A 27799-nucleotide genomic window follows, 5' to 3' on the forward strand; every position below is an offset into this window, starting at 1 on the left:
AGAAAGCGCTCGGAATTTCTTCCAACTGTTTTGGAGAGCCATACTCAAGTCCATCGGTAGGGTTAGCAGGCCTGAGTGTAATGGCTGAATAGATAAACAACTTCCCAGCTCAGGGGCTGTAATTTGGAAGTTTCTGGTTCTTCCTATTCCTAACAGCTGGCGCTAGAAAAAAAAAAAGTTTTCGGTGGTACTGAGACTTGATTTTCTTGCCTTAGAACTGAAAAGGAGACAAGAAACCGCTTTTCAGGAATATGTCTTGTTGCTGCATTGACGGACACTGCACACTGCTTTGCGAAGTCTCTGGTTCATTCTCTTCGACACACTCTGCGACGCTGAGCTGACGCTAGCTTTGGCGCTGGTCTTACGGTTCGCCACCTTCTCAGGCGGCGTTGACGCGATGATACCGAGGGAAGAAGCAGCGCCGGGAAAATGTTGCATGTTGCAGACTTTAGAGCAGTAGTAGCCACTAGTAAAGTGATCACAAACAACGCAGATGCTTTGGGGGGCTTCTTTCCTCTTCCATTTATTTTTTTTTTTCTGAAGTTCAAACTTGCATAAAAAAAGTCTGTACAAGCTTGATACCGTGCTTACTCCTGCAAAGAGACAAAATGTCACACCATGAGTTAACCTCCACTCCAGTACAACTAACATTCAAAGAAGCAACTGTGTTAACTGTTTTATTTGGCAAGCACTAATGAAAGCTCTCAAGACCGATGAAAGTCTTTTTTTAACAAAATGCACAAAAGGGGTAGGAGTGTGCTACAAACAAACAGAAAAGAACAAGCACGAACGCTAACTTCCAACTGAGCATTTATTGAAAAACACTGTCAGTAAAATTATCAGAGAGTCTAGGCAAGTCCCCACACAATGGGCATCAGCAAGTCGCAGAAAGTTATTGAAAGTAACAATACACAAATGCAAAAGTAATAAAACACAAGGTGTGCAGGATGTGGGGGTGCTGACACCCCCTGTAAAGTTGTTTGCGACGCGTGGCGCACGAGTCTCGCCCAAAGCCGCATTTCGGGGAACAATTACCGGGCGATAAGTGTGGTTGTGTTCACGTTGAGCACCACTACCATCATCATGGTTGTTACAGTGGTAGCGTCGGCGGTGACCGCTGGCGGAAGGGGCTTTGGTAGCGGGTGAGAGTTGAGAGAGTCTCTTCTGCGAGTGGCGGTTGTTGCAAATGGTTGTCTCTAGCGTGGGTCGTCTGCGCGCTGTACCCGTGGCCCGCGCGTCTGGGGCCCTCGTGGCAAGTCAAGCTTTGGCGACACTGCCTTGGGTGTTATTGAGTTTGTCATGTTATTGTATTACCGTATTTACTTGCATAATTCTCGCACCCCGCATCGCCCAAGAAAAATACGATTTTTTTTTTGCTCGAGTAATTATCGTACCCCGAAAACAATGCATCAAGCAACAATGTCGTCTGCTCGTTTCAGCCACTGATGATGATAGCGCACGCCATCTCTTAAGCATCAAGCGTACTATTGCACGGAGATTCAATCCAATCCAAGCCAAAGTGGCTAGTGCGCGTTGCAGTGTGTTTTGTATGTTGTGTCGGTAATCTTGAAATTATGGGGTGCTACTGAAGCCACACGGCTGCTTCAAGTTGCAAGTGATAGACCATGCACTAAACAACGGCAACAGGGCCGCCGGTAGGTCCTTTGGAGCCTACGAGTTTTGTGTTCGCTACTGGCGACGGCAGCTGAAAGCCACGAAGACGCGTTGGGCCTGCCGTGTGCCTAAAACTGGGATCGATGGTAAACTTTATTTCTTCAGAAAGAAACTGCAGACGATTTTTTTTCATAGCCATCAGCCCAATACTGACGTCCTACGCTTACCTTTTGAGGGCTCCCGTTGAGCACCAACCGCTACCGCTACGCCTGCAATGCCCACAAGCTTCCCGTATGGTATTTTAATTCTCGACTATTTGCTTCCACCTTTTGTGTCTCAAATAAATCTTGCACTTCTTAGAGCTTGCTGTAAGAATACCGATTTGCGGCCACTTCGTTTTCTTTTTTGCTCTCTGCGTTTTCGTGGAAAGTTTCCCCCGCGTAATTCTCGCACCCCCAACTATGCACCGGTTTTATGGCAAAAAAAAAGTGCGAGGATTATGCGAGTAAATACGGTATGTTGTTTGTATGGTAGCTTGTTGATAACGATTAATGTATCGATTTGGAGGACGATATCGTCGTTCTGAAATTAGTTAAATAAACGCATGTTGTTTGGTTTGTACCGACAGTGCCTGCTGTGTCCGTTCACTCCAAGGGCGTGGCGCTCGCTCCCCAATTCGAGACCTCACAAGGATTACAAAACAGCCCAATCTAAAACCTTGCTTCGCAGAAGTAAGGTTTTTGCAACTTTGCTCTCAGTTCAGGAAAGACTGTGTGCAAGCTAAAAGGTTTAGAGTGACATCAGATACTGCGAACTCACCTCTGGCACCTCGACGTCACCGCTGTTCACCTTGTCGATGACGTCGTGTGGGTGGGAGCCATCGACGGTGCAGCCGACAGACTGGCACGTACCCAGGATCTCCTTGACGGTGCCCGACAAGCTCCTCGCCATGGAGCGGGCCCGCATCGTCCGTGCGATCGTGAGGATCTCGTCGAAGCTGAGGTTCCCACTGTGCTTCACTGCAAGTGGCAGGCAGAACATGCAAGCTCAATAGCACATTACAATAATGGGAAAAAGGAGGAGGAAGGAAGAAAAATAGGCCCAACTTCAATTGTCATAACATTGTGGGGGCTGACTAAGCAGTTGAGCTGGTGGCATCAATGCACCCTTCCTTTGCTTTCACCAACGCTCGGGTGTACTTGCTCCTTGCTTTAAGGGGAGATGCGGGTCGAAAAATGCGTGTTTTCTCCAATATTACCGATTTTATTATTTTCGCCTGTTTTGATAAGATTAGTACGTCAACTGCTCTGAAAAAAAAAAAAAAAATGCATGTCGAGACTTAACTGGAATTGCTTTAAAATTGCGTCTAAAGAGCATAAGGTGCCTGTTAAAAGTCCGAAAGTGTGCAGTCTTCAAGCACCTTGGTGCCAATAATGCGTCGCCGCTCGCCATTGTTGATCAAATGAGGCGAAGAGTCAAGCCTCAGTGTTCAAATAACGACAGTTTCTCTAGCTGATGTGGCGAAAAAAAATAATAAAAAGAAGCACGCTTTTGCGCGTTTTTCGAGCGCCGCGACTAGCTTATCGCGTGGTACGAACTGGGGACCGTGATTGGCCGCTGCGCGTCTGTATGTGCTGTGCAGCCTATTTGCAGGGTCCATGTCTTGACGAGCAGCGCATCTGCTCGTCAAGACATGGAAAAGCGTTTGGGTTTTCAGTCATGTCGCAGAGCTGAAAGTTATGCAAATTGCAAGAACACTAATTATATATTTGAAATCAGCATATTAAGTGCCATAGACAGCTCAAGTTTCATTGCTCTAGGGTGAATATTAAAAAAAAAAGTGTCTTCGAGTAGCATCTCCCCATAAATATGTTGCCACTTATCGCTGCAGCTTAGCGGGGGCACTCTGAGCCAACTCGCTGCTCACAGCTGCGGAGATAGCACGTGCAAGGAACTTGTGGCTTTGAACTTGCCATGGCACCATGCAGTGACCTTTGTCCCTTAAAGCCACATCACTCCATAGTACCAATGCAACGGGACACGGCAGCAAGCATGTTCTGCCTTTGCAAGCCAATTTTCTAGCTTCACAAGGCTTTGCTTTTAAGAATGGTGGGCTAGTTGATAAATGTATACAAACACAACTTTCAAGTGATATCAGGTCCTGTCTTAGGTCCACCATTACGAAGGCACAAAGCACATACATGTCGGTGACTGCGCCGAATCGGCATTTGTGAAACGGTTGTTTGGCCTGGTACGCGCGCTTCGATCGTTTGCCTTGCACATATGGCGAAGAAGAATCATTCGGGACATTATGCAAACAGCAGCAAAGCAGTGTTGAATGGGGAACACTGATCCTCAGTGTTTGTAATGTCAGAGTCCGTGTTGTCGCATGTAATGGGTTAAACAACTTCGCACGAAACTTGAAAACATACTTTTTGTTACGAAGTGACACCTGCACGCACATACATTGTTCAGTCATAAGGTAGTTCCCCGCTATGCGCGCATTCATTATGAGCCATGCTCTCCGTTTCCCGAGCAACTCTTTCTGTGGTTGCACGGGTTTGTTATCCCCTCTGGAAAACAGTATGTCCCTGCACCTGGTTCTTTTCTATTTCATATATACTTCTTGTGAGGCAGTCAAACATAGCACAAATTGCCATTGCTAGGTACGGCATATGCCCCGTTCGCTGCCGTTTGCTCGGTGACGACGGTGCATATGCTGAGATCATAAGCCAGACTTCTGCGGTGTAACGTACTTGCAAGATATATGTATAGGACTAACAGAGCAACCCAGGAGACTGCGGGGATTTGGGGAATCAATATGGCCATAATAAAGTGGGCTCCTTACCGTTTTTGACCTTCTTGCGGTCGCGTGGCGGCTCTTTGAGTGCCTTGATAATGAGCGACGCAGCACTGGGCACGACTTCGATGGTGGCCTGCCTGTTCTGGATGATGAGCTTGACTGTAATCTTCAGACCTTTCCAGTCCTGCGTCGCCTTGGCGATGTCATCACCGACCTTCTTCGGCGACTGTAAACAGGAGCACACGGTTGAGCGTTAAGCGTATTGAAACAAACACTGTCTGTACCACAGTTACTGCACAACTTCGAATATAAACGTAAACTGTTGTGGTTCACGTCCCAAAACCACTATATGATTATAAGAGACGCCGTAGTGGTGGGGGCTCGGGAAGTTATGACTATCTGGTGTTAACGTGCACCTGAACCCCAAGTGAACTGGCTTCTAGCATAACGCCTCAACCGAAAATGCCGCTGCCGCGATTCGGGTACGACCTTCGGGTATTATACCAGCGTGGCGGGTGTCGAATATAAACAAGAAAAGCGTTATCGATATTGCTCCGTGTTCTGTGACACTGATATCGTACGGCTACTGGTTACGTTTCCTACGAAGCTGCCGGGTCTGGCAAGACTCGACAGCGTTTTGCAACGAACTCCTACGCCAACTTGCCGGCCAGCTCATGACATTTAACATTTACGGGACGCAAAGCGTCAAGCGACAGTCCTTGATTCAACGTCGCAATCAATACGGAAGGCAGGGTTGGCCGCAAGCACGACACTTCTACGCCACTAGGCTGTCAAAGCAATGAACTGGGGATCGTACTTACCAGACCAAGGGGACCAATCTTGGGAGCCAAGGCAGATGTGGCACCCACCTCACCGCCAACGGCTCGGAGACACACTGCACCATTAAAAAAAAAAAAAATCGTGTACCAAACGCTGTCAGCTTCAGAATGCGGCACGATGCAGACCGAACGAGCCCTGTCGTAAGCAGGCGCACTTGTCGGCATGAGTATCATCCGGGGCAGATCTTAAGAAGAGTGACAACTTACCGACTTTAATCTCCGTCGGATCGAACTTGGGAGGCATTGTGTGTAGTATGTAAGCGACGCGAGAAGCGAAAGAAGCCCTTGCTTATGTTAGATTACGGTGGATAGCGAAAGAAATTGCAGCAACTCAGCGGCAGCCACCTTGTGAAAAGGAAGCGACGTCACAAACCACGTGGCCACGTTGTTGTCGAGGTGAAACTTGGATTACACCAAATTCAGAAAAGTTTGCCAAACGCACATTCCTACTAATAAACAATACTAAAAGTGTCTAGCCAAGTTCTATAAATTGCATATTGTTTTTAATGGCACTGTTTTATTAGTAAATGTTTCTTTTTTTTTTCGCAAAGCGATTTAAACAATGTTCTTGTTTTAAACACGGCAGCGCTAGCGCGATCGCTAGCGAAAACCATTCTGCTGTAACCATCATGGACGACCTGTTCAGTGTTTTTGACGATGCTCCTAAATCTAAGTTTTTAGCTGCAGCTACAGTGAAAAAAGAGAACCTAAAGAATGAAGAACGGAAGCGCGACGATACTGGGTTTGTCTTCGTTTCGTTAAACTCTGACACCGCGCTGTTATGGACGCACGAGCACTGGGGGTAGCACTCCTTGTGGTGTCACGCTGCGCGCATGAACCACGGTGCATTTGATCGTTCAGCGAATACGGCAGCGTTTGTTTTGTGGGCTGCATTCGACGACTTGCCGCAACGCCTTTTATGCGAAAATGCGGTTAGGGTGTCTGCGGACGCGCGCAATACTGAAATCGGGGACACCGTTTTTCCAGCGGGAGCTTTTTTTTTTTTTTCCTGTTTTCGCAGCGCCGGCGACTTTGTACGAGCCATTATTGATGGTAAGCGACCCTTGGACAATGACTTCGAAGAAGAACCCAACAAGAAAAGGAAGATTTCGGACATATTGGACGACTTTGAGTGAGTAGCTGCAAACGCGCTTGCCTGTGTCGCTGGTTTAGCTTTTGTGTCTGATCGCGCAGCATGCGCGCTACCCGGCGTAGTTGTTTGCTAACGTGGCCTGCTTTGAATTTCAGCCCTGCTGATTATCTGCCGCGCGTTCATGTGCATAGCGTGGAGTCCGTGGAAGGCTGCGTGCACGAGGTGAGCTGGCTTGCTAAACCGTCTTAAGTACAACTGTTTGAAATAGCCATGGGGGGTTACGCTCCGGGAAGCGTTAGGGTTTTGGTCTTTTTCTCGGCTATCGATCTGTGCGCCAGTTAAACGAGTGATTCCTCAAGTTTCAACCTTGGTTTTTCTTTTGTCGTCGAAGTGGGCAGTTGTCTAAAAAAAAAAAAAAAAACGTGCGCGCGCAGGTTGACTATGTTCGATGGTATGAAACTTTAGTAGCTGTTAATGTAACGTGTGGATTTATTCATTCGTTAAGTACCAAACATTCAGAATTTGCCTGGAAGATGAGCTGAGGCCAGTAAATAGGTTGAAAAAAATTTCCGGTACCTTCCCCAACTCCTAGGCAGGTGCCTAACTCAACTGCAGACGATGTCTGCCATGGGGCACAATAATACTAAAAAAAAAAAAAAAGTATCCAGGAACGAATGGGGCACACAACCGGGCCCGATGCACCGCAGTCGAGTATTGTACTACAGAGATATGCTGCCGCTTGTAACTCCTTCGCAAGCAAACCACGTTGGGCAAGGAATCACATTAACACACGCAGTGTAAGGTGGTACAAGAGTAAAGTAATCACCAGACGTCACACAATGTGAATTGCGTGACAAGTCTGCTGCGGTTTCAAGCCTCCTACTCATTAAAAAAAGGGCTCAGCCATGGTTCAATACTATGACGTGTGGAACGACACGAGCAGAAACTGCCGTTGACGCGCGGTGGTTCCATCTTGTCTCGCTAGGTGGCGGTACCTGATGGAATGGAGTACGTGCCCATGAAACGGGACCGAGAGGGCCCCAGAGCACGAGACTACCCGTTTGTCCTCGACCCGTTCCAAGAGGAGGCCATCCTGTGTCTCGAGCACAACCAGAGCGTCCTCGTGTCAGCCCACACCTCGGCTGGAAAAACTGTTGTGGCTGAGTATGTGTGTCGTCTGGAGCATTTGGGTTGGATTTGCCTGAAATGAACGCATACATCCAATTTCAAGTATATTAACTTAATAGGGGACACAGTTTGTTTGGTTAGATTAGCGAAGATAATCATGGTCTTTTGTTCTACAGAGAATCAGTGCCCTTTGATTCTGTATATTTTTTCTCATTAATTGCTCCAAATTCACTTTTCCAAGGGCTGATGGAAGTCTAATATCATGCAGACCAATCACAAAAAGAACATTCATGATGTCTTTTAAAAACTGCTGCTATCATCAAAAGGGGACCTATTCGATGGATTCAATGAAAAGTGTTCAACAATGGGGTTAACATATGGTGTTTCCCAGTGAACTAGATCTAATACGTCGATCTTGAATCAAGTCTTTTTTTGTTTTCTCATTCTTGGACATAGCCAATTCTAACTCTCGCGTGTAGAATTTAACCTTGCGTGCTCTGCCCATCGTTGCATTGGGCTGATCTTGGAGGCCACAGTATTGTTATGTTTTGCCATCGGGCAGTGCAACCGTCGTGCGAGGTTTACCTGTTGGTGAATGGTCTGCTAGTATTTCGGGGCACTAAAAGCAGCTTAGCCGGTGGATAGAATGTTGACGAATTTTGTGGCAGCATCAGCACAGTGTTGATCTTCGATCCAAAATCCTAATTTGAGTGCAATTTTATGCCCAACCTGTTTCTAATGCAAGTTGAAATAAAGATGCCAAAGGCTGATGAACTTCTATTGGGTTTCTTAGCTAGCTACACTCAAACCTTGATGTAACAAACCTAGATATAACAAATATTGGTTATAACAAAGTAAATGAAGAATACTCTTGCAATAGATACAGTGTTAGGAGTAGCCATTTATAGCGAATTTTCACATCTTATGAACTTATTTTCATGTAAAATGCTACTTCGTTATGATGAGGTTTGAGTTTACAGCTGCGGCCACATCTGTGGATAGCGCCCGAGCAGTCAGTTTTTGTTCTGCGGGTTGACACCTTGAGGCAGTTTCGGACTCTTGACGTAATGTGCACGGCCTAGTAGTCAGGCTGACCTCGTCAGAGCCCGGAACTGCCTCTAGGTGTCGCACCTCAAAGCAAGAACTAGCTGCTCGTGTGTTCAACACAGACGGGGCCACGGCTGTACAGCTCAACATGTTATAGAGTTTTTAACCAATCTGGAAGTACAAAATCTGCCGCTTGTCTGGGCAGGTATGCGATATCATTGGCGCTGCAAGAGAAGCAGCGGGTGATCTACACGACACCCATCAAAGCACTCAGCAACCAGAAATTTCGGCAGTTCACGGAAGACTTTAAGGACGTGGGTTTGATGACTGGTGATGTGACCATCAACCCCAGTGCCAGCTGCCTTATAATGACGACAGAAGTGAGTTGGTTTTGGATTGACTGCTCTTCTTACAAGATGCCTCTGCATGCAGAGGTTCTGTGCCTGATTTCTTTTCTTTCTTGTTGCCAGATTCTGAGAAGTATGCTGTACAGGGGGTCTGAAATCATGCGGGAGGTGGGCTGGGTCATCTTTGACGAGATTCACTACATGAGAGACAAAGGTGAGATACCCATAAAATTGTTTCAGCTAAACATAGCACGGTTAAATATTCCAGCATATCTGCGCTGTTAATTGAAAAGGATTAAGCAACTGGTGGTTGGGCTAGTTGATAGTAATTTTTTAAAATTTACAGTGCTCATGGATGAGACACAGGGGCCGAAACACGTCGCAGACGTTGTGTTGTATTGCGTCGGCCTCGTTCCATCTGTTTGAGCCCAGTAGATTTCAACAAAAGAGCGGGAGCAAATAAATGTTTAATATTATTGGTTTGATTATTTTTTATCCACTCGTAATTGTAGGTTTCAGCTCTGGGGCATAATTCGCCAAGTTAAACGACATGTTAGCATTGTAACACTGCAGAAGCAGGATTCTGTAATTTACAAGCTCTTTAAACTTCCCAGACAACATTTTGAAGAGGGTTTATCGTCTGAGAGGTTTCAAGTTCAGGCCATAGCGCAGAAAAAAAAAAAATTGGCCCCACATCTGCATGTTACACTGCAAATGTCGTTTAAAGGCGATAGTCTTGCGTTTGAAGAGAGTGAGCAAAACATTTATTTGATGTTCTGTGCAAGAAAATCGGTGAATGGTATTCTGGAGGCGCTGTGTTAGAGTGCCTCGAGTGTGCAACGGAGGTGCACGAGCGCATCGTCACGTCACATGTGAGACTTGAGCGCTATCTGGCAGTTATCTTGAAAAACGAAGTGCGCGTCCTGCCCGCCCGTCTCGGAGGTGATAATGTGTAGAACACAAAGCGACGTGTAGGTGCCACCACCGTGTCGTCTTAGCAAAGCGTTGGAAACACTTGCCTTTTCATGGAAGCGTTGCATGGTCAGCGCAACGTGATGAACGCTACGGTCCTTAGAATTACTTATGTATGCCTTTTCTAGTAAGAGACGCATGTACAGAATATTGACGTATTGTTATGGTGCCACAGATATGCACAGTAATTGCTTTTTAATTGACAATCGCACAAGTATGAATGCTGAATCTTGAGCAATATTGGTGGGCACTGCGGATGGGGTCGGTCGTTTAGAGTATCGTTTGGCCACTTTCGTGCCGTTCAGGGTACCGCTAAGGGCGGACAGACAAATGTACAGATAGACGCACAGACAGACTAAAATGTTTGTGTCAAAAGTCCCCAAGAAAGACTATCGTCTTTAAAAATAACCTGGTTTGCTACTGGTGCCAGGATTTTAAGGTGTGCCATTGCCACGTTATGCAGTTAGGAGATGGATACATTATAATGTGCTAGCATGGCGTTTGGGAAAGAATGCCGCTGGTGCAGATGCGTTCAAAGTTGGATTCTGCTTTCATTTTTGTATGTTTGTGTTCTCATTTGTTGATTTTTTTTGCTCTTTATTTCATTCTCTGTCTGTGCATTGCACTAAATTTACAGTGCTGTCTTTGGTAACCAGTTAACTGACACTAACCGTGAACAATATGTCTCGCATTGGGGTCATTGCAGAAAGGGGCGTTGTCTGGGAAGAGACAATCATCTTGCTCCCCGACAATGTCCGTTACGTCTTTCTGTCTGCCACCATCCCTAATGCGAAGCAGTTTGCCGAATGGATCTGTCACCTGCATAAACAGGTGAGGGAATGCAGAAATGTTGTGATTCAAGCTTACGCAGCAGTCATACCTGGCAGTTTTCGTACGTTCCTAGACATACTCTATTTGCTGATCAGGGACACTGCATGCTCTGTATCACTCAAACCGGCTCAGTAATGTTCCCACAAACATCTGCTTGTTCTGCATCTCCAATGATGTAAGAACTTAAAAAACTGCCTGTCTTAAAGTTTTCCTTGATCTCTAGTTTTGAAACTTTTTGCTTTACTGCTCACCAGAAAACATTGATCTTGAAAAAATTAAGGCTTCATGAATTTGTCTCCTCAAAAGCCAGGCTTGCTTCTGTTCAGTACAACCACGCGCGTTAGCTTCTTTTGCTTGTGCTTGTTACCAAGCTCATTGCAGCTATGACTGCAGTCACTTTTTTTTATGTTCAACGATGGCTCATGGTAAAGCTTGATGGGTAAAGCCGAAATGGTTTTAACCAAAGCTGTTGTGTTATTTGCAGAAACCTAATGTATTTTATGTGCAGAGCTTCAAGGTAGCCTGTTATGCAAATAGGCATTTCTTTTGCGATGTTGTGAAATAAGCACTTGTGCTCTTCTCACCGCTAATTAGATGACATTTAGGCTTCATTTTCTTTACGTGCAGCCATGCCATGTGGTGTACACGGAATATCGTCCAGTGCCCTTACAACACTACATTTTCCCGGCTGGTGGAGGTGGGCTCTACCTCGTTGTAGATGAATCTGTGAGATTTCGTTTCTTCTCTTCTTTGCAATGTTGTTTTTTTTTTGATGCCTAGCTTCATTCTGTTTTTTAATTGGCTTTACTTCTTATTTGCCTTCTACATAGTTGTACTTGTTTTGTTTTTTCTGTATACGTAGTAGTAGACGCCTGTTAAACACAAACTGAAGGGACCAAGAAAATGAGTTTCCTTTAACTGGGGTTCCATTTACTGAGTGATTAATAAGGGTGAATAATCCAAGTATGAAACCGATTATGCTGTATACATAGCAAGTTGTTCCATTTAAGCAGCATTTATGTTTAACAGATATCTGTTTACTGAGAGTCCATTGCTTTTGTTTTTTTTTACAACTGCTGGTCAAGACAATCATAAAAAGGTGGAGGGAATGGCAGTGTCTTACTTTATCAAGCTGATTACCTTTGTATAGCAGTTATTATGGCACACCTTCCCTTCCAACGAAAGAAAAGGAAAGTTAATTTGATTTGACTTTTTTCAAGCATGCTTGTACCATCATAAGCTGCTTTCCCATGAAGCATTATGTGCAAAATAGTGTCTCTGCAATTCTTCAATTGCAGTACTTTGTGCTACATGGCAAAATTCTGTTTTCATTGAGGACATTCATATGAGAAGCTGTGAACGTGGTCGTTTTAAGAATTGTGGCAAGTTTGCCATTCTCTATTCCATATTTACTCACACAGAAAAGCCGTGTATTTAGAGGCTGGAACGATTACTTCACTCATAGGTAGTCTGAGAGACTGCAAGCCTTTTAGGCTGTCTAAGGATGGAAAATTGAATGAGCTTGATTGGAAATATGGCTAACAGTGCAAAAGGACGCGGACAAAAAAAAGAGAACCGACGAAACAGTGGTTGCATCATCTGTACTGTTTTTCGTCTGGGTGATTTTGTACATTTAACCATAAATCATGAGTTTTTCTTTGGCTACATTACGTAAAATTAAATTTTGGCGCAAATCTTCTTCAGGGAAACTTCAAGGAGGACAAGTTCAACGAAGCGATGACTGTGCTTCAGAATGCTGGCGAGGCTGCCAAAGGGGACTCTGCCCTTAAAGGGCGCAAAGGAGGATTTAAAGGTACCCTCGCTTTTCTTAATCCTTCTTCGGTGGTTTCGATTTGGTACCCGCGACCTCTGGAATACCGATTTGTTTTGCTTTGCCCGCAGGCGAGTCAAACTGCTACAAGATTGTGAGGATGATTATGGAACGTGACTATGCGCCTGTTATCGTCTTTAGTTTCAGCAAAAAGGAATGTGAGGCATATGCCACACAGATAGCCCAGATGGATTTGACCACTTGTGAGTTGTGACACCTTTTCTCTTTTCGATAAAACTTAATGTAGTTGTGCGAGCTTTTTGGCTATGGTTGCTCACTTCAGAAAAATTTTAAGCACTGAGGGTGCTGTTGGTGTTGCATACAAAATTTTGTGTCCATTTGTTTATTCACTCATGGAAAAGCAAAAAGCTACATTTTTTTTACTAAGGTCATAAAAAATGCACAACTTAATATCTGCCTTTTTTGGGGGGGGGGGGGGGGGACATTTTTGAGGTGAAAATTCAATCCGCTAAGCTTTATTTTTCTTGCCTTGAGTACTCATGAAAATTCTGCTGCAGCAAATTCAGCATACTGTAGCTCTTGAAGGCATAAGAGCTTTTCAGATCAGTCACAGGATTATGAAGTCCCTGCTGGATTTAATCGGTAAATTTCGCTGGAAAAACTTCAGTTAGTAGTTGTTTCAAGGCGGAAACATCCCTTTTAAACCACTCCTGAAAGGGCAGTTATTGTATTGTTGTGTACTGCAAATGTCTTATTTTAACGCTCTTCTGGACGTAATTTGAAAGTTTGATGCTCTACTCAAAATCTTTAGCACGGAGCTTTAAAGAAAGAAAAAAAAATCACCCTCCCAAATTTGATGTTCACCCAATTATATGTAGTCTTATAAAGAAGTCTGGGAGTACCCCTCGCTATATTGTTTTTTTTTATTTGACACCGGTGGAAGTTTGAGCGGTATACATGTTGCATGATAACCCAACCATGCTGAGCATGCAGTAAAAATGACCAAACTGCCAACCACAATTGCGTGTATTTTTTTTTTCTTATTTCACACAGTTAGTGAGAAAAAACTTGTGATGGAGGTCTTCCAAAATGCCATGGACTCTCTTTCGGAGGAAGACCAGAAACTTCCTCAGGTGAAAAGACTTTAAGCACCTTGTCATTCTGGACAACCGCTATTATTCCGTGATAGACTTTCTTGTGAAGCTAATGTACTGTCATTGCTAATTCAGTGACACCTCTTCTAACGGAAGTTTCTTTAATGAAACTGCTGCATTAAGTGGAACAACTTTCTTGAAGAGGAGACATTGGACTTAATTTCTTTTTTATTATTCGGTGAATGGAACAAACAAAAGTAAATTTATTCAATTTGATCTGCCATTAAATATCTCCAAGTAGATTTAATAAGTAGATTTAATGATAGCTGCATTAGAACGAAAGGTATGCACTTTTCAAAAGCACATTTCTTGCGGTGTTTGTTGGACATTTTGCGTTGTCAAACATAAAAGCAAAGTATGCGGCTACACTGTTGATGATGCTAATCTGAATGTGTACAACAAAATTCAAAGGCAAAATAAACGGAGGCAGATATGAGTAAAAGCTCTTTCGCTGCCTTCTACTTATAATTTCTGAGAATTATAATTTAGTGAAGGACTTTACATGAAAATAAGTAGCATCGCTGGCTAGGCCAGTTTTCTGGCAATCTTGCCACATATTTTGTTTTTAAATGTGAAACATTTATTAGCGAACTTTGTCGACTTTGACGTTATCTATCTGTCTGCCTATCTGTTTTGCTGCCCACAGCTTTTTGCTCTCCTGGCCATTTCGATGATGGAATCTATACAAAAACTGGTACTGTGTTATTCTAGCGAGCTGTGATTCTTTGCAGAGTGCTTCATTTGTTGATCTGCAGATGAAGGAAGGTGGCAGTTTAGTAAAAGTACGTCAATGGTGGCAGTTCATGAGGTCTGAGAAGGTTCAAAACGAAGGTTCACACTACTTCTTTTTGAAGTGAATCTTTGTGTTAAAGTGTATAGCAGTGCTAGACAAATTGCCTATGTCTTTGCTGCTGTGCTTGCCAATACAAGGGCGACGGTTTTCTTTAAGCCATCTTTGAATCGCCTTTCTCTTTGCCTGCCGTTGTATGCGTTGTGATAAACAAGTCTATCAGTCATTTATGACAGAATCAATAGAAGTTTGATCTTCTTTCAACACAGGTAGGAGATAAGGCCTGCTTCTTGGGGTAGCTTGGCAGAACTTGGTGGCTTTCTCGTGCGCGTAATTAGACTGTATTCATTCCCCAGCTCTCACGAGGAGAAATTTGTGGCATCTGTGTTGACCGTGGAGGTTTCTCGTCGTCCTTCTTGCAGGTCGGGCAGGTGTTCCCGCTCCTGAAGCGAGGCATAGCGGTGCATCATTCAGGCCTGCTGCCCATCTTGAAGGAGACCATCGAGATTCTCTTTGCAGAAGGGCTTGTCAAGGTATTCTGCTGCGGCCATTTTGTGGCGCATGTCGTGGCGTCGCTGTTGAAAGGATTAGAAGAAGAGAAACTCGGGCTAGTTAGTGGTTCGTATTTGTCATGGAAAAAGAGCGCTAAAAAAAAAAAAACACAACAGACAAGCACTGCATAGTGGCTTCGTCACCTAGTGGCTAAGGTACTCGGCTGCTGACCCGCAGGCGTTTTCTATGGAGGCGAAAATGCTGTAGGCTCTTGCACTCACATTTGGGTGCATGTTAAGGAACCTCGGGTGGTCAAAATTTTCGGAGCCTTCCACTACAGTGTCTCTCATAACCGTACGGTGGTTTTGGGACGTTAAACCCTGCATATTATTGAGAGCTACACAGTGCATCTGTCGTGTCTCCCTGACTGCTCGTCTGTTATTCAGCACTGTTTTAACGTCACAACTGTTGGAGGAGTCCTCAACCACTTCTCCAAGTAGTCGTTAAATGACCCCAGTAACAGAGTTTATAAGCCTCGTGGATTGGTTGCCAAAAAATTTCTCAATTTCTCAAGTCTGTCAAGAGCAAGCAGACTTGCTGGGATTAATCGCTGGGTGTACAAAATGTGGCAGGATAAATCAGCCAATATGCAATCTTTTAAATTTCATTAGTTAAGAAAATGGCAACTTTACACTCTGCTTCTAAACTCTCCTTGCCACTCATGTCTGCAAGATTTGGCTGAATCGTTCACAGCAATACAGTGCACTCAAACCTCATAGTAAAAAGATTGCATCTTACTCGAAAGTTCGTTATATCCGAAAATTTGTTATGAAGGTACATTTCTCGCACTACTATATCTGTTGCAAGACTATTGTTTATTTACTTTGATATAACAATATTTTGTTATATTACAAGATTATTGTTTTTTTACTTTGTTATAACCGATATTCTGTTATATGGGACGGGGTTGTTATATCGAGTAGGCTTGTGCGAATATTCGAATGTTTCGAATATTTGAACGAATATGTGAGTATTCGAATTCACTTCGATTCGAATTTAAATTATCGAATATTTTCGAAGTATTCGCAATAAAAAATTAATGTACATTTTTAGTCCGCCTGTAAAGATGGTTTCACTGCTATGTAGTAGTGCAAAGCCGTGAAAGCACCTGCTCAAGAGAAACTTGCGTTGCCGCGAAGCCTCCCTTTAGATTTAAAGGGGCACTGCAACACTTACTGAGCATGGTCAGAAAACGCTGCCAATAGGTAATTGAGGCTACCGAGAACACGCGAGGCAAGTATTATAGCGCAACACGCGGCCTGAAATTCACAATAAATTTTCAAAGCTAAAAACTGCTCTCTTCCCTCGGCAAATGACACTACAAGTTAAAAAATCACTTGTCACAGCCAAGAAAGAAAATACGGCTCTGGTCACAGTCATTGGCCGGTTTGAGCATGGCGCGCTCGTCGTTATCGGACCGCCGCGTGAGGCCGCCGCTTGTCCACTAGTACGTGCAGGATCGCACTGAAAGGCCTTGTATTCGAAGATTAAAGAGAGAGAAAAGATGCTCAAGGACACTAGACACTCATGATGTTTTTTCTTTTCCCGTACCATTTTTCCCTACTTAGCTTCCAATTCTTTTAACGGGTCGAGAATGGAGAATGCAATTGCAGCATGCGACAAATTTTTGGAACTCCGCTCGTACTGGACTGATTCTAGAAACTTTGCGGCGGCGGTACTGTATTTACTCGATTCTACCGCGCCCTCGATTGTAACGCGCACCCGATTTCCACCGCGAAAAAAAAAAAAAAACGTAAGACATCGATTGCAACGCGCACCCATTTTTCTCGCTGGCCCGCACAATCACACCACTAAAAAAAACGACTCCTTTCGGGAGCGACTTCTATTTAAATATGAGGTACGGGCGAAGCTTGTGCCCATCTGACGTGTAACAGAGCATTGCCGTCACGGTAGTTTTACCGTGGACCGATGTCAGCACGCAAACTTGCTTCGCCCCCTTCTTCTCGACGGTTATGGTGTCAGGCATGTTGAAGTAAAGAGGCGTCTGATGGGCATTCCCAATTTTCCCAAGCAGGTAGCCGTTGTTGCGCCGCAAGTTTAGGAAGAACCTCTGAAAACTGTGAAGCTTTTCATCGTACTCCTCCGCAAAACTTTTCGCATATGCATGTTCCCCTTCGGAGGGAAAAGCCTTTCCTCTTCATAAAGTTAGTTAGCCAGCACCTGCTCGCTTTAAACTGGCTCCGCATTAGACCTTTGTCCAAGACTAATTGCATAGCCCGCACTTGGAGCAGTTCTGTCGTCACGGGCCGCTGTGCCGCTCGCTGCTCAAGCACATACTCGCCGAGCAGCTCTTTAATTTGCGGAAACCGACCCTGCTGTGGTCTGCTGAAGCCTTTGCGTGAACTTTGCTGTCGACAATCTTCTTTTGTTTCCGCCGGTCCCGCACGCACGTTTCGGGAACTCCGAAGGACCGCGATGCGGCCCGATTTCCGTCCGTTTCTGCACACGCGATGACTTATCTTTTAAAAGCGGCATCGTGGTGCACTCGAGTTTTTGGAGTCGGCCCTTCCACGCCGTCGATGCTAATGCACTACTAGATGACGAACTCCTCAACACACGTACGAAGTGCTGCACATGAGAAACACAGTGGCAAAAATGGCCGACGCGCGATGTCGACGCACGCAGGGGCGGCCATTTTGGATTTGCCGATGGCAATAAATTGACCGTAACTTTTTTGTTCGTACTCGATTCTAACGCGCGTGCGATTTATGAACTCGCTTAACCGGAAAAAAGGTGCCCGTTGATACGAGTAATTACGGTAATTTTGTTAGGCCACAAGCATGTTTATTGGCTCCATGGATACTTGGAAAAGTGTTGCAGGGCCCTTTTAAAGGAACATGTTACCCTCAAATCAATCCTTCATTTTATTAAGCTCGGATCCTACCTGATCACTCGGATCCTACCGAAACTACTAATCAAGGTTGTTTCGACTTCCTTTCATTGTAAAAAAAAGGCATTTGCATAGAGCCCCTATTTCATTTTAAAAATATATTGTACAGATTAGTTAGGTTATGATAAATATTCCCTTTTTTTATATCTCATACATACTATTCGAATTCGATTCGAAATTATTCGACCAAAGTCACTATTCGCTTCGACCCTGAAATTCACTATTCGCACAAGCCTAATATCGAGGTTTCAGTGCATCTGCATTCATCAGGATGTCTTTTTTTTGCCAAGCCCCAGGGGTGGTTTGTGGCCCCTTGGAGCGGTCTGTGAAAGAATTGTGTGTCAGTGAATTCCTCAAATTTTGTCACATTGTGGCTCATGATCGTCTGACGAGCGTCACTGCACTCCAGGCACTGTTTGCAACTGAGACATTTGCTATGGGACTCAACATGCCAGCCCGTACGGTGCTCTTCACGAATGCGAGGAAGTTTGATGGCAAGGAATTCAGATGGGTGAGTGGTTTTGTCAAACTAAATAATGGAAAGAGTTGTTGATGTTACACACGATAGTCTAAATTTCCTGAGCCCTCTATCGCCGAGTTGTGTTGCGGTTCTGGCATGTAATACCCAGGGTATTGTTACGTTGCACCTACAACCATAACAAAGGCAAACCATAATGGGGTTATTTTGCACGTCACCCTGTGCCACAGACATCAAGAAACTAGGTAAAGTTCCACCACGCGTAACATTGTGCAGTGTTTATTATCTGGACATTCCAGGTCCGAGTCCGTCTGCTGAAAGTGTTCCTTTCAGCACTCATGCTACTGAGCTCTTCGTATAGGCAAATTTTTTGCGCTGTGGACTTCACAAGAGTAAGCCTCTCTACTTTTGTCCTGTGCATATGTGCAAGGCACTGTGCTTCAGATCAGACACACTCAGTTTTGCTGGTATACATAGTTCGATGCGGCAACTGTGGGATGCAGTCAATGACAGTTTCTTGATCTCGGTATGCGTGAAGCTCGTAAATGTGAAAACACTGTTGAAATTTGTGATCAGACAGATTGCAGACATTGTGATAATAATAAACCTTGATTGTTAGAGTGATGGATGTGTTGGCGTGTATCATTCGAATTATAGACAAGCTGCTTCATCAGTATCGGCCATAGAGGGCTTAGGGAAAACGTCTGGAAATGAGCAGTTTTGCAATGTATCCTCGAGAAAAGTTGAGACTGGGCAAAGGTAGGGGTCGGCACGAACAATGTTACCTGTGGAACTAGCATACGCAGACTGCGCACTGGGTGCGTAATACAGACGATTTAAAAATAAAATTATGGCAAGCAGTCTCCCTTCAAAACTATGCCCATCATTGAGTCCAGCAAGCGTCATTTCTGTTAGCGTTCTTTGCCGCAGCAGTAGAGTAGGGATTCTACCTGTAAAGTCAGCTGATCGTTAAATAATCGTACATAATAACTTCTGGTCTACTGTTCATTGTATAGGCTTGTGAGAATATTCAATTGCTTTGAATATTCGAAAGAATAGGTGAGTATTCGATTCAAATTTAAATTATCGAATATTTTCGAAGTATTCGCAATAAACAAATAAATGTACTCTAGTCCGCTTGTAAAGGTGGTTTCACTGCAATGTAGTAATGCAAAGCCGTGAAAACACTTACTCAAGAGCAATTTGCTTTGCCGCAAAGCCCCCCTTCAATTTTAAAGGGGCCCTGCAACACATAGGTAATGAATATGGTCAGAAAACGCTGCTGATCGGTAGTCGAGGCTACCGAGAACACGCGAGACAAATATTGCAGCGCAGCACGTAATCTGTAATTCACAATAAATTTTCAAAGCTAAAGTTGCTTTCTTCCCTCGGCAAATGACTCTACGAGCTCGAAAATCACTTGTCACAGCCAAGAAGGAATATGTGGCTCTGGTCACAGCCGTTGGCTGATGTGAGCATGGCACGCTGGTCGTTACCGGGGCCGTCGTTTGTCCAGGAGTATGTGCGCAATTTCACTAAAAAGCCGCGTATTCAAAGAAAAAAAAAATGCTCAAGGTCACAAGGTACGTGTGACGTATTTTCTTTCGCCGTGCCATTTCTCCCTGCTTTGCTTTCAGCTGTTTCATTTGGATGAGAAGCGAGAATGCAATTGCAACGTGCAACAGATTTCTGGAATTCTGCTTGTACTGGACTGATTCTAGAAACTTTGCGGCGGTAAATTTGTGAGGCAACAAGCGTGTTTACTGGCTCCATGGCTACTTGAAAAAGTGTTGTAGGGCCCCTTTAAGGGAACATGTTAACCTCAAATCAATTCTTCATTTTATTAAGCTTGTTATGATGGCTTATATGATCCAAGTATAAAAATTTTTAAACATTAAGTATCTTACAAATCATTACTCGTATGCTACCTAAACTACTACTCAAAGTTGTTTCGGTTTTTTTTGAACGAAAAAAAAAAGGCATTTGCATAGAGCCCCTATTTCATTTCAAAAGAAATATTGTGCGAGTTAAGTCATGATAAATATTCCCTTTTTTTTAATGTCATTCGATCTGAAATTATTCCATCAATATCACTATTCGCACAAGTCTATCATTGTAGACTTGCAAGTATTTAAGCTTTTTGTGGCAATTATAACTTCTCACAAGCCACATGGCGAACGCATTGAAAGTTTGCTTTGCTCTGTAGGCTTTTTTGATTATCAGCCCATCTCCTACAGACATAGTGAGTACAACGAGCACTGCTTCGATGGCAGCATTGGTGTTTTCTACCTGAAGAAGGACGCCTTCTCATAAAAATCTGAAGGTCTTAAGTACTTTGTCGAAATTTCTTGTGGACTTCGAACTTTTCTATTCATTTATATAGGTCACCTCCGGAGAGTACATCCAGATGAGTGGTCGTGCTGGACGGCGTGGTCTGGATGACCGTGGTATTGTCATCCTCATGGTGGATGAGAAAATGAGTCCAGCGTCTGGCAAGGACATTGTCAAGGTTAGATGTCATTGTGGCTATATATTTTATTGCTTTGTCCTCAATCTAACCTACCCTAACCGAACTGACATAGAGGGCCACTTTACTCAAGCTGCACAAACTGGAGCAGTCGCATCTGGTTTTTCGATAATTTTCTTCGTTTGATGCAACAGTGTGGTGTTGCAATCTTTTCAATCTTTTCTTGTGAAATGAAGTAGCCTGTAGTTAATATTCATTAGTCAGAGTACACACTTAATCCTGAGTATATACTGAAAAAGTTATTCAGGCATCTGATTTATAATGGTCAGTGTGGAGTGCCTTCGGTCTTCGATTTTTTTCTTCTTCATGTTAAAGTTTAAAGTTGCATTCATCAATAGGGGGTGAGCAAACTAAAGAGTGTCAGCCACATTCAATGCTGGAAGCTGGGAATATACAGTGACTGCATTGTTTTGATATGGTGTTCGTATGGCGGGGAGTGCAACGTTACGAGATGTCTGCATGTTGCAAAAAATTGAGAGAACGCAAAGTTGCCAAAAGCTAGACAAGTAGCCAGCACATTTTTTTTCTGTCGCCAGTGGCTTTAAAGTAGACAGCGTGGTGCAATGTAGCCAAACCTTGCAACCCTGTGGCAGTGCGATGTGCCAGGCCTCATTAATGTCTCCAATGAGTTTTTACAAACTTCAAGTTTTCCATTAAATAACCTGTGGGAATGCATGCAATGCACATCTGTTTTGCCGCCAATATGGCTGACGTGCTTCCTCTCGTGACAGGGCTTGCCCGACCCCATCAACAGTGCGTTCCATCTGACCTACAATATGGTGTTGAACTTGATGCGAGTGGAAGAGGTGAATCCCGAGTACATCTTGGAGCGGTCCTTCTTCCAGTTCCAGAACAATGTGTCCATACCAGTCTATTACGAGAGTGAGTTTACGATGCCTGCCTTCTCACCATAGGCACCTAATCCTTTCAGGGTCAGTAAAAGGAGGTTCTCCACGAATACCTTCAAAATGGTCGGTGACGTAAATGTACATCATGGCTTACACGTTTAAAAAGCGCGCCTTTTCTTGATACTAACCTCTTTTGCCTCTCATATGCTGCTATACTGGGGGAATACGTGGAATTGTTTTCTTGCTCCAGTGTCTCTCTATCTTTCTTTTTTTAATGCCTCTTATTGCTGCGAATGGACTGCCGCTTGGGCACGTGTTTGCGCACGGGCACGCAGCGGCTAGTTTCGGTTTCGTTCTTTGGGCACTCCCTACTTCTTGTGCTCGCTAAACTAATGGTAGTTTGGTTTTGAATCTTTCAGAACGGTGACCGCTTCGTTACGCTCTTTTTGTATCTTTATCATTTCTTTAAATTGCTTTGTCAACTCCTGCACAATTATTTTAAAATAGACATTTAAAATTACGTGTCTTATTCGCAAACACAAAACACAGACATACACACATTAGTACAATACAAATGCAACACTGATGTGTTTAAATATTCTTTTTTTCCGGTTGCCATTCGCAAATGAAACATGTAGGCCCTTGACATCACAAACACTAGTCACTGTCTCAGTTTGAGTTAGAAATTGAAAACACTTTTTAGCTTCTTTAAATACCCAGTGACAATAGTTATGAAACCAGTATGTACTACTTGTATGTTTTGTAAGCAGCCATGTAAGCGGCCTTATTGTTAAACTCGCCATTTTGTATGCACTTGTATTTTGTATATTATGTTGTGTAAATATTGCTAATGTACTAAGTGCCAGGTTGATGTTGCTTTTATGTTCTCTATTACAGATTTTTTTTTAAATGATGAGCAATCATAGCATCTGTACAGAGTGCTCACCTGCTATGGTCTCAGTAGAGACTGGCAGCATTCCAAATAAATAAATAAATATCCCACCAGGACGCAATCACCACTGTATCAACGTAGATGCTGACGTACACGCACCATACCTCCATGGTTGTGTTTCCTTTTTTGGGGAACTCACAAAAACTTTGTTCCTCTCGTTGGTGATAAGTTGAAGTGAAGGATTTTTACGGGTTTTTTACTTGTTTTGCTTTCTGGGCACGTTGAACAACAGTACAATTTTTTTTCTTCACTGTGTTTACCCGTGCAGTTCGCTTACGCCGTGCAGGTGGTTACTGTTTGTTTTGCTGCAAGTGAGCTGAGTGGTGTACTCTGAGGCATTTATTGTTGTACATCTGTCGATTACGTTTATTGCAATGCCTAACTTTTAGAAGTTAAGTTTTTTTAAAAATTTTTTTGTAATTAATGAATAAACTGCATGTAGGTAACTACACAAACAATTTGTGTTCTAGCCAGGTTGAAAATATTGCAACAATTTTTTTTTTTGCTAAATAGATTTGCCCAACACATCGGCGATAAAGAAAATTGGTCCTGGGGTGGGAGGGGGGGTTCACATATGCCTTGAAATTTCAACCCTCAATGGGTTTACCTAGTGAGTTTTTAGAGAACTCTTGAGCTGCATTACAGTGGTGAAATTCGGAACTGGCCAGCTCTGCTGTAACGAAGGTGTCGCACTCTTTATTGCTATTGTCGTACTTACTCAAATGGAATGCAGTCATCCCTGAAATGTGTAGAGGAACTTGCTATGGAAAAAAAATAATGAAAAATATAAGGTGGAAACTGTGAGTCTTTTGGTGAATGGACTTTTATTCAAGAAATCACAATTTGGAGACGAGTTTTATCATTGTTTGAGTAGAGTATTTCCCCCTTAGATGACAATGTTGTCTGTCATGTCAAAGCTGGAGGTCCACGCAACATTTAATGCTACTCTTTTTTTTCCCCTATTGGGCTTATTGCTCATTGTTTTAAGGCACTTAGCATTTCACAGTTGTACCACGGTTTCTGGCTATTTCATTGCCACGCATGTAACGATCCTGAAGCGGGAGTGCTTCGCTTGTGAAAGTCATTCATGGGGGGCAGGGAGACAGGTGTCTTCAAAGTGGAGAATATATGTGGCTTCTCGTTGATCTCTTTGCTGTTTTCGCAATGGATGTCATTACAGTAGTTGGCTAGTGCAGTCGTTTCTATGTTGTCCGTGCACGGCAGTGGTTTGCTCGTGGTGCTCTAAACGTGAAGGACACAACCCACATAGACAAAAAAAAAAAGTTACAAGATAGAGCTCCAACTATTTGGAAAAGCAACTCCTTTTTATGAGCATGCGGACATGTGCGCAGTTACGGTTACGCTTAGGACAGAAGCTTTCTATTAAATGTAAAATCAGTGCCCATTTACCTATGCAGTGCGAATCATGGCATGTCTGGGCCGAACTTTACAATTATTTGGATACATACAAGGAGCAAGAACACTGTGGCACATGAAACTTCAGAGGCGTACTTTATCAATGTTAAACGAAATGTGTGCATCAGCGCCATACCTGTCACCCTGCGTGAAGCAGAAGTGCAATTTTTTTAATTTCTTGCTACCGTGATGCCATAAGCGTGGGATTGTTCGCCAATGTCCTGTGCAACCGTAGCTGTGCACGTGTCTGCATGTTATAAAAAAGAGCTGCTTTGTTTGTTTGTTTTCTTTTTTTCAAATAAAGTCAGTTGCAAGTGAACGCTCTATCCTGTTCCTTTCCTTTTTTTTTTTTCATCTACGTCGGTTGCGTCCTTCACCTTTCTTCAGAACGAGCGAACTAGCCCAGCTACATACTCCAGTGGGTTCATAAACAATATGGGTCGACTTTCGTGTACAAATTCATACCATGCTTTGCTTTCTAGAGAAAAATAATCTTTCCCGCTTCACCGACAGAGCTGCAGAAGCTCCAGGCCGAGCTGGACTCGTTCAAGATCCCCAACGAGCCGGAAATGGCCGCCTACTACAAGGTGCGGCAGCAGTTGGCTTCCCTGTCTCGGGAGCTGCAGGCTTTTCTCACCCACCCCGACTACTGCACTCCGTACCTGCAGCCAGGGCGCATGGTGCACGTGAGTATGCTCTAAATAACTCCTCCAGCCATCTTTTTCACATGAGGCTTGTTACGATCAACCGAATCTGGTGGCGTCATATGCGAAAACGTGACGCTAGGGACAGTACTGAATTTCTGCCTTCAAAAGTGCTCTTGTCGGTTGTGTGTTTTTGTGTGCCGTTTTTAAATACACCAAAACCTCATCATAAAGTTGCATCTTACACAAAAATAAGTTAGTTATATCTGAAACTTTGTTTTAAAGCTTTATTCCTCACACTGTATCTACTGCAAAACTATTATTCATTTACTTTGTTATAACTGATAATTGGTTATACAGTTAAACGTGGATATAACGAAATTGACAAATTCACAGAAAAATTCGTTATAAAAAAGATTTTTTTATATGCAGGTTCGGTGCGACAATTGGGAAAATAAACGCGCAAATAAAACAAGAGGGAGACTGAAGGCAGAGCTAACCTAAAACACTTTTGCGGGTTTTTGCCGTTACCGCCATGTTCTGTAACAAGTTCAAATTCATAACATGCCATGCCCCCCGCCCCCTCCCCGCATCGTAACTTTCACGAGTGTGTAAAAGCGTGCGGGCGCTGCTGAAGCAGAGATCAAATGAATCGGACCATCTCTACCTCGCCTGGAAAATGCATAAGATAACATCTCCGACGTGTTTGAACTGCCGTCGAATTCTCAAACAAAAAGTAAACCACTTATCTTGAACGAGCATTAAACAACGCGGGAAAGGGTGGGGGGGATCGCTCGAGTACCAATGATGAACTTGTATTTTAAGGGCCGTCGCGTTGCTGGTGCACTTGCTATCTCAGCAAGTATCAGTGCAGTTTTAACGCAAAGGGGCTGCGTGAAAAGAGCACTTCTCCCGGGAGCGGCCGTATTTGCTCACACCAGCGTTTTGTAGGAGTTTTGTAGATCAGCGCCTAATCTGACATCCCCTCAGTGGTGACGAAACGGTTGTTTAAAATTAGGAAAAGTCACAGTTTTGCCGCAAGGGGGAAGCAATGGATGCGATAGCAACAACTTGAAATGTAACGCTCAAAACGGCAAGCAGATCAATATGTGCAGCGAGCTCCTCACGCACAAATGACGCACGAAAACGACATACACAGGACGAGAGTGAACTAAGAACGTTTACTGCTCAACACTCAACGCGCTATTTAAACAAAAATGAGGCACAAAATGTAATCACAGGTACAGATATGAGTGTGAACTAACAAGTGCCCCAGTTGTTACTTCGCTGTGTTTGAAAAGCGCACTCTTTTTGCAAACGGCGGCACCTGTCCAGCAAGCGAAGTGATCTTTTTGTGCCCGGCAACTAAACGCAATCGTTCTGTTCAGAGTCGAAGGCGGGCAATTCTTCTCACCGAAGGATAAGCACGCGCACACAAACATTTACCACCACCCCTTCCCAATTCGAGGGGCAAAGTACACGTGGGAGATAAGCGCACGTCGATGCATCGTGGTGAGCTGGGCACCGAGCACGGCTGTTTTTTTTTCTTTCTTGGGTTTTCATATATACGTAGATACGTATACATATTCAGTGATTGACGACGGCTGCGGCAAAAAACCAGCCGAGACTGTCCGTATAATTGCGCAATAAAAAAAAAGCAAAGCTGAACGTCGTCGGGGCCGCACCATGCGGGCACAGTGAAACTAGGCACGCGCACACGGCCTCGAAAGCAAAGAGCAAACGTGACAGACACGGATACCGCGGAAAACTATTCGGTAAAGTGCCCTCCATATGCAGTGCGGCCCCTCAAATGTGACGCGCGAAAGATTTTTTTTGCTTGTTTGGAGGGAGGGGCGGCACACCCGTGCATGCGCCCGCGTCGTTGTGAACCGCGGCAACGCCGGCTCTTGGGGTGCAGTATTGCCTGCCCGCCTCGCGCTCACCTGTGCGCAATAACAAGCGCTCGCTCTCACCTTCGTGCACGCCGCCGCCACTTTGCACTTCGTCGGCGACGGGGCATCCGCGGAAAATGCATGCTCTCACCAAAATGCCAAAATGCAGAGCAAAAGTTCTAGATTGTCCATTGGGAAAATTCGTTATATTAAGGTTGTCTCCTGCTGTTACTTTGTTACATAGTGGTCGCAAATATATGTGCTTCTATGGAGCAACGGTGGGGAATAGAAAAACTTCGTTATATCGAGGAATTTGTTATATGGAGTTTCCTTATAAGCAGGTTCAACTGTACTCGTGTTCGTTATATAGAGGTTTGAATGTATTTGATGGTCCCTCGAAAGTGGCCTTGTCAGTGATCAGTGGTTTCTGATATGGCAGTCCAATATGTTATGTATGTGACTAGTCACTTCATGTTACCGTATGTCATTGATGCCTGTGTAAGTGCATCATCGTCGTCCTTTTCCGGAGCGACTAAAGTGCTACGCTGCTGCAATGTGAAGGGAAGTTCGATGCTTAATTGTGCAGGTGGGAAACAGTTGGGAGGTAGCATTACGCATTGTGACAGCAAGAAAAAAAAAAAGTACACCCAAAGCTCATTGTAACAAAGTCACATCTGCCTTGAAAATCTTTTGTTATATCCGGAAATTCGTTATACAGTCGAAACTGACGGGGTGCGGGAAAAATTTCGTTGTAGTGAAATCGAAAAAAATATAGCTGATCTGAGCTAGCAAAACAAAGGAATGTTTATTCTAAAAAAAAAAGAAAAAAGAAATGTTCGCTGCTTCGTATTCTTTCCCAGCAGCGTCATGAGAGTACCATCTGTTCGAGATGGTACTCGGAAATGTTGGTAAGCCGCAGAATTAACTGAGGCGCTGTACACCGTTGTCAGCGGTAATGATGCACCCGATGTTGTCAGCTGTTTACGACAGTGTTCTACTTGACGTCACTCCAAGCCCCAGTCATAATATTTATTGCTAGGTTTAGGTTAACATTCAGTTCAACTCCCGAATGAGGATTTAGCAGGAATGAGTTGAGAAGCACACAAAACCACAACGCGCACAAAAGACACAACGCTGAGTTCGTTCGAATTCCCACCGTCGACATGTTG

The 27799-nt window shown here is 44.0% G+C and overlaps 2 protein-coding genes across 2 annotated transcripts in view; one reads left to right on the forward strand and one right to left on the reverse strand.

Annotated features, from left to right (window-relative positions):
• Positions 1 to 497: 497 nt before the first annotated feature.
• RpL12 (ribosomal protein L12) lies at positions 498 to 5623 on the reverse strand. The gene is made up of 5 exons (XM_037432640.2): positions 5464 to 5623; positions 5239 to 5312; positions 4463 to 4643; positions 2434 to 2633; positions 498 to 593 (listed from the first exon to the last, which is right to left on the reverse strand). Exons 1-5 carry the CDS (start codon positions 5498 to 5500, stop codon positions 588 to 590), a joined length of 498 nt encoding a protein of 165 aa, XP_037288537.1. The 5' UTR covers positions 5501 to 5623; the 3' UTR covers positions 498 to 587.
• Positions 5624 to 5857: 234 nt separating this feature from the next.
• Mtr4 (exosome RNA helicase Mtr4) overlaps positions 5858 to 27799 on the forward strand; it is a 41644-nt gene continuing 19702 nt past the window's right edge. The window contains exons 1-16 of the mRNA XM_037432614.2: positions 5858 to 5998; positions 6278 to 6388; positions 6505 to 6571; positions 7335 to 7513; positions 8730 to 8904; positions 8995 to 9085; positions 10550 to 10674; positions 11302 to 11400; positions 12379 to 12487; positions 12577 to 12708; positions 13520 to 13599; positions 14833 to 14943; positions 18283 to 18384; positions 20735 to 20860; positions 21610 to 21760; positions 24608 to 24780. Coding sequence (XP_037288511.2) covers positions 5886 to 5998; positions 6278 to 6388; positions 6505 to 6571; positions 7335 to 7513; positions 8730 to 8904; positions 8995 to 9085; positions 10550 to 10674; positions 11302 to 11400; positions 12379 to 12487; positions 12577 to 12708; positions 13520 to 13599; positions 14833 to 14943; positions 18283 to 18384; positions 20735 to 20860; positions 21610 to 21760; positions 24608 to 24780 — 1944 coding nt within the window. The 5' untranslated portion in view covers positions 5858 to 5885. The remainder of the gene's footprint in view (positions 5999 to 6277; positions 6389 to 6504; positions 6572 to 7334; positions 7514 to 8729; positions 8905 to 8994; positions 9086 to 10549; positions 10675 to 11301; positions 11401 to 12378; positions 12488 to 12576; positions 12709 to 13519; positions 13600 to 14832; positions 14944 to 18282; positions 18385 to 20734; positions 20861 to 21609; positions 21761 to 24607; positions 24781 to 27799) is intronic.

The sequence above is a fragment of the Rhipicephalus microplus genome, chromosome 10 (genome assembly GCF_043290135.1).
Source record: "Rhipicephalus microplus isolate Deutch F79 chromosome 10, USDA_Rmic, whole genome shotgun sequence".
Classification (NCBI taxonomy): Eukaryota; Metazoa; Arthropoda; class Arachnida; order Ixodida; family Ixodidae; genus Rhipicephalus; species Rhipicephalus microplus.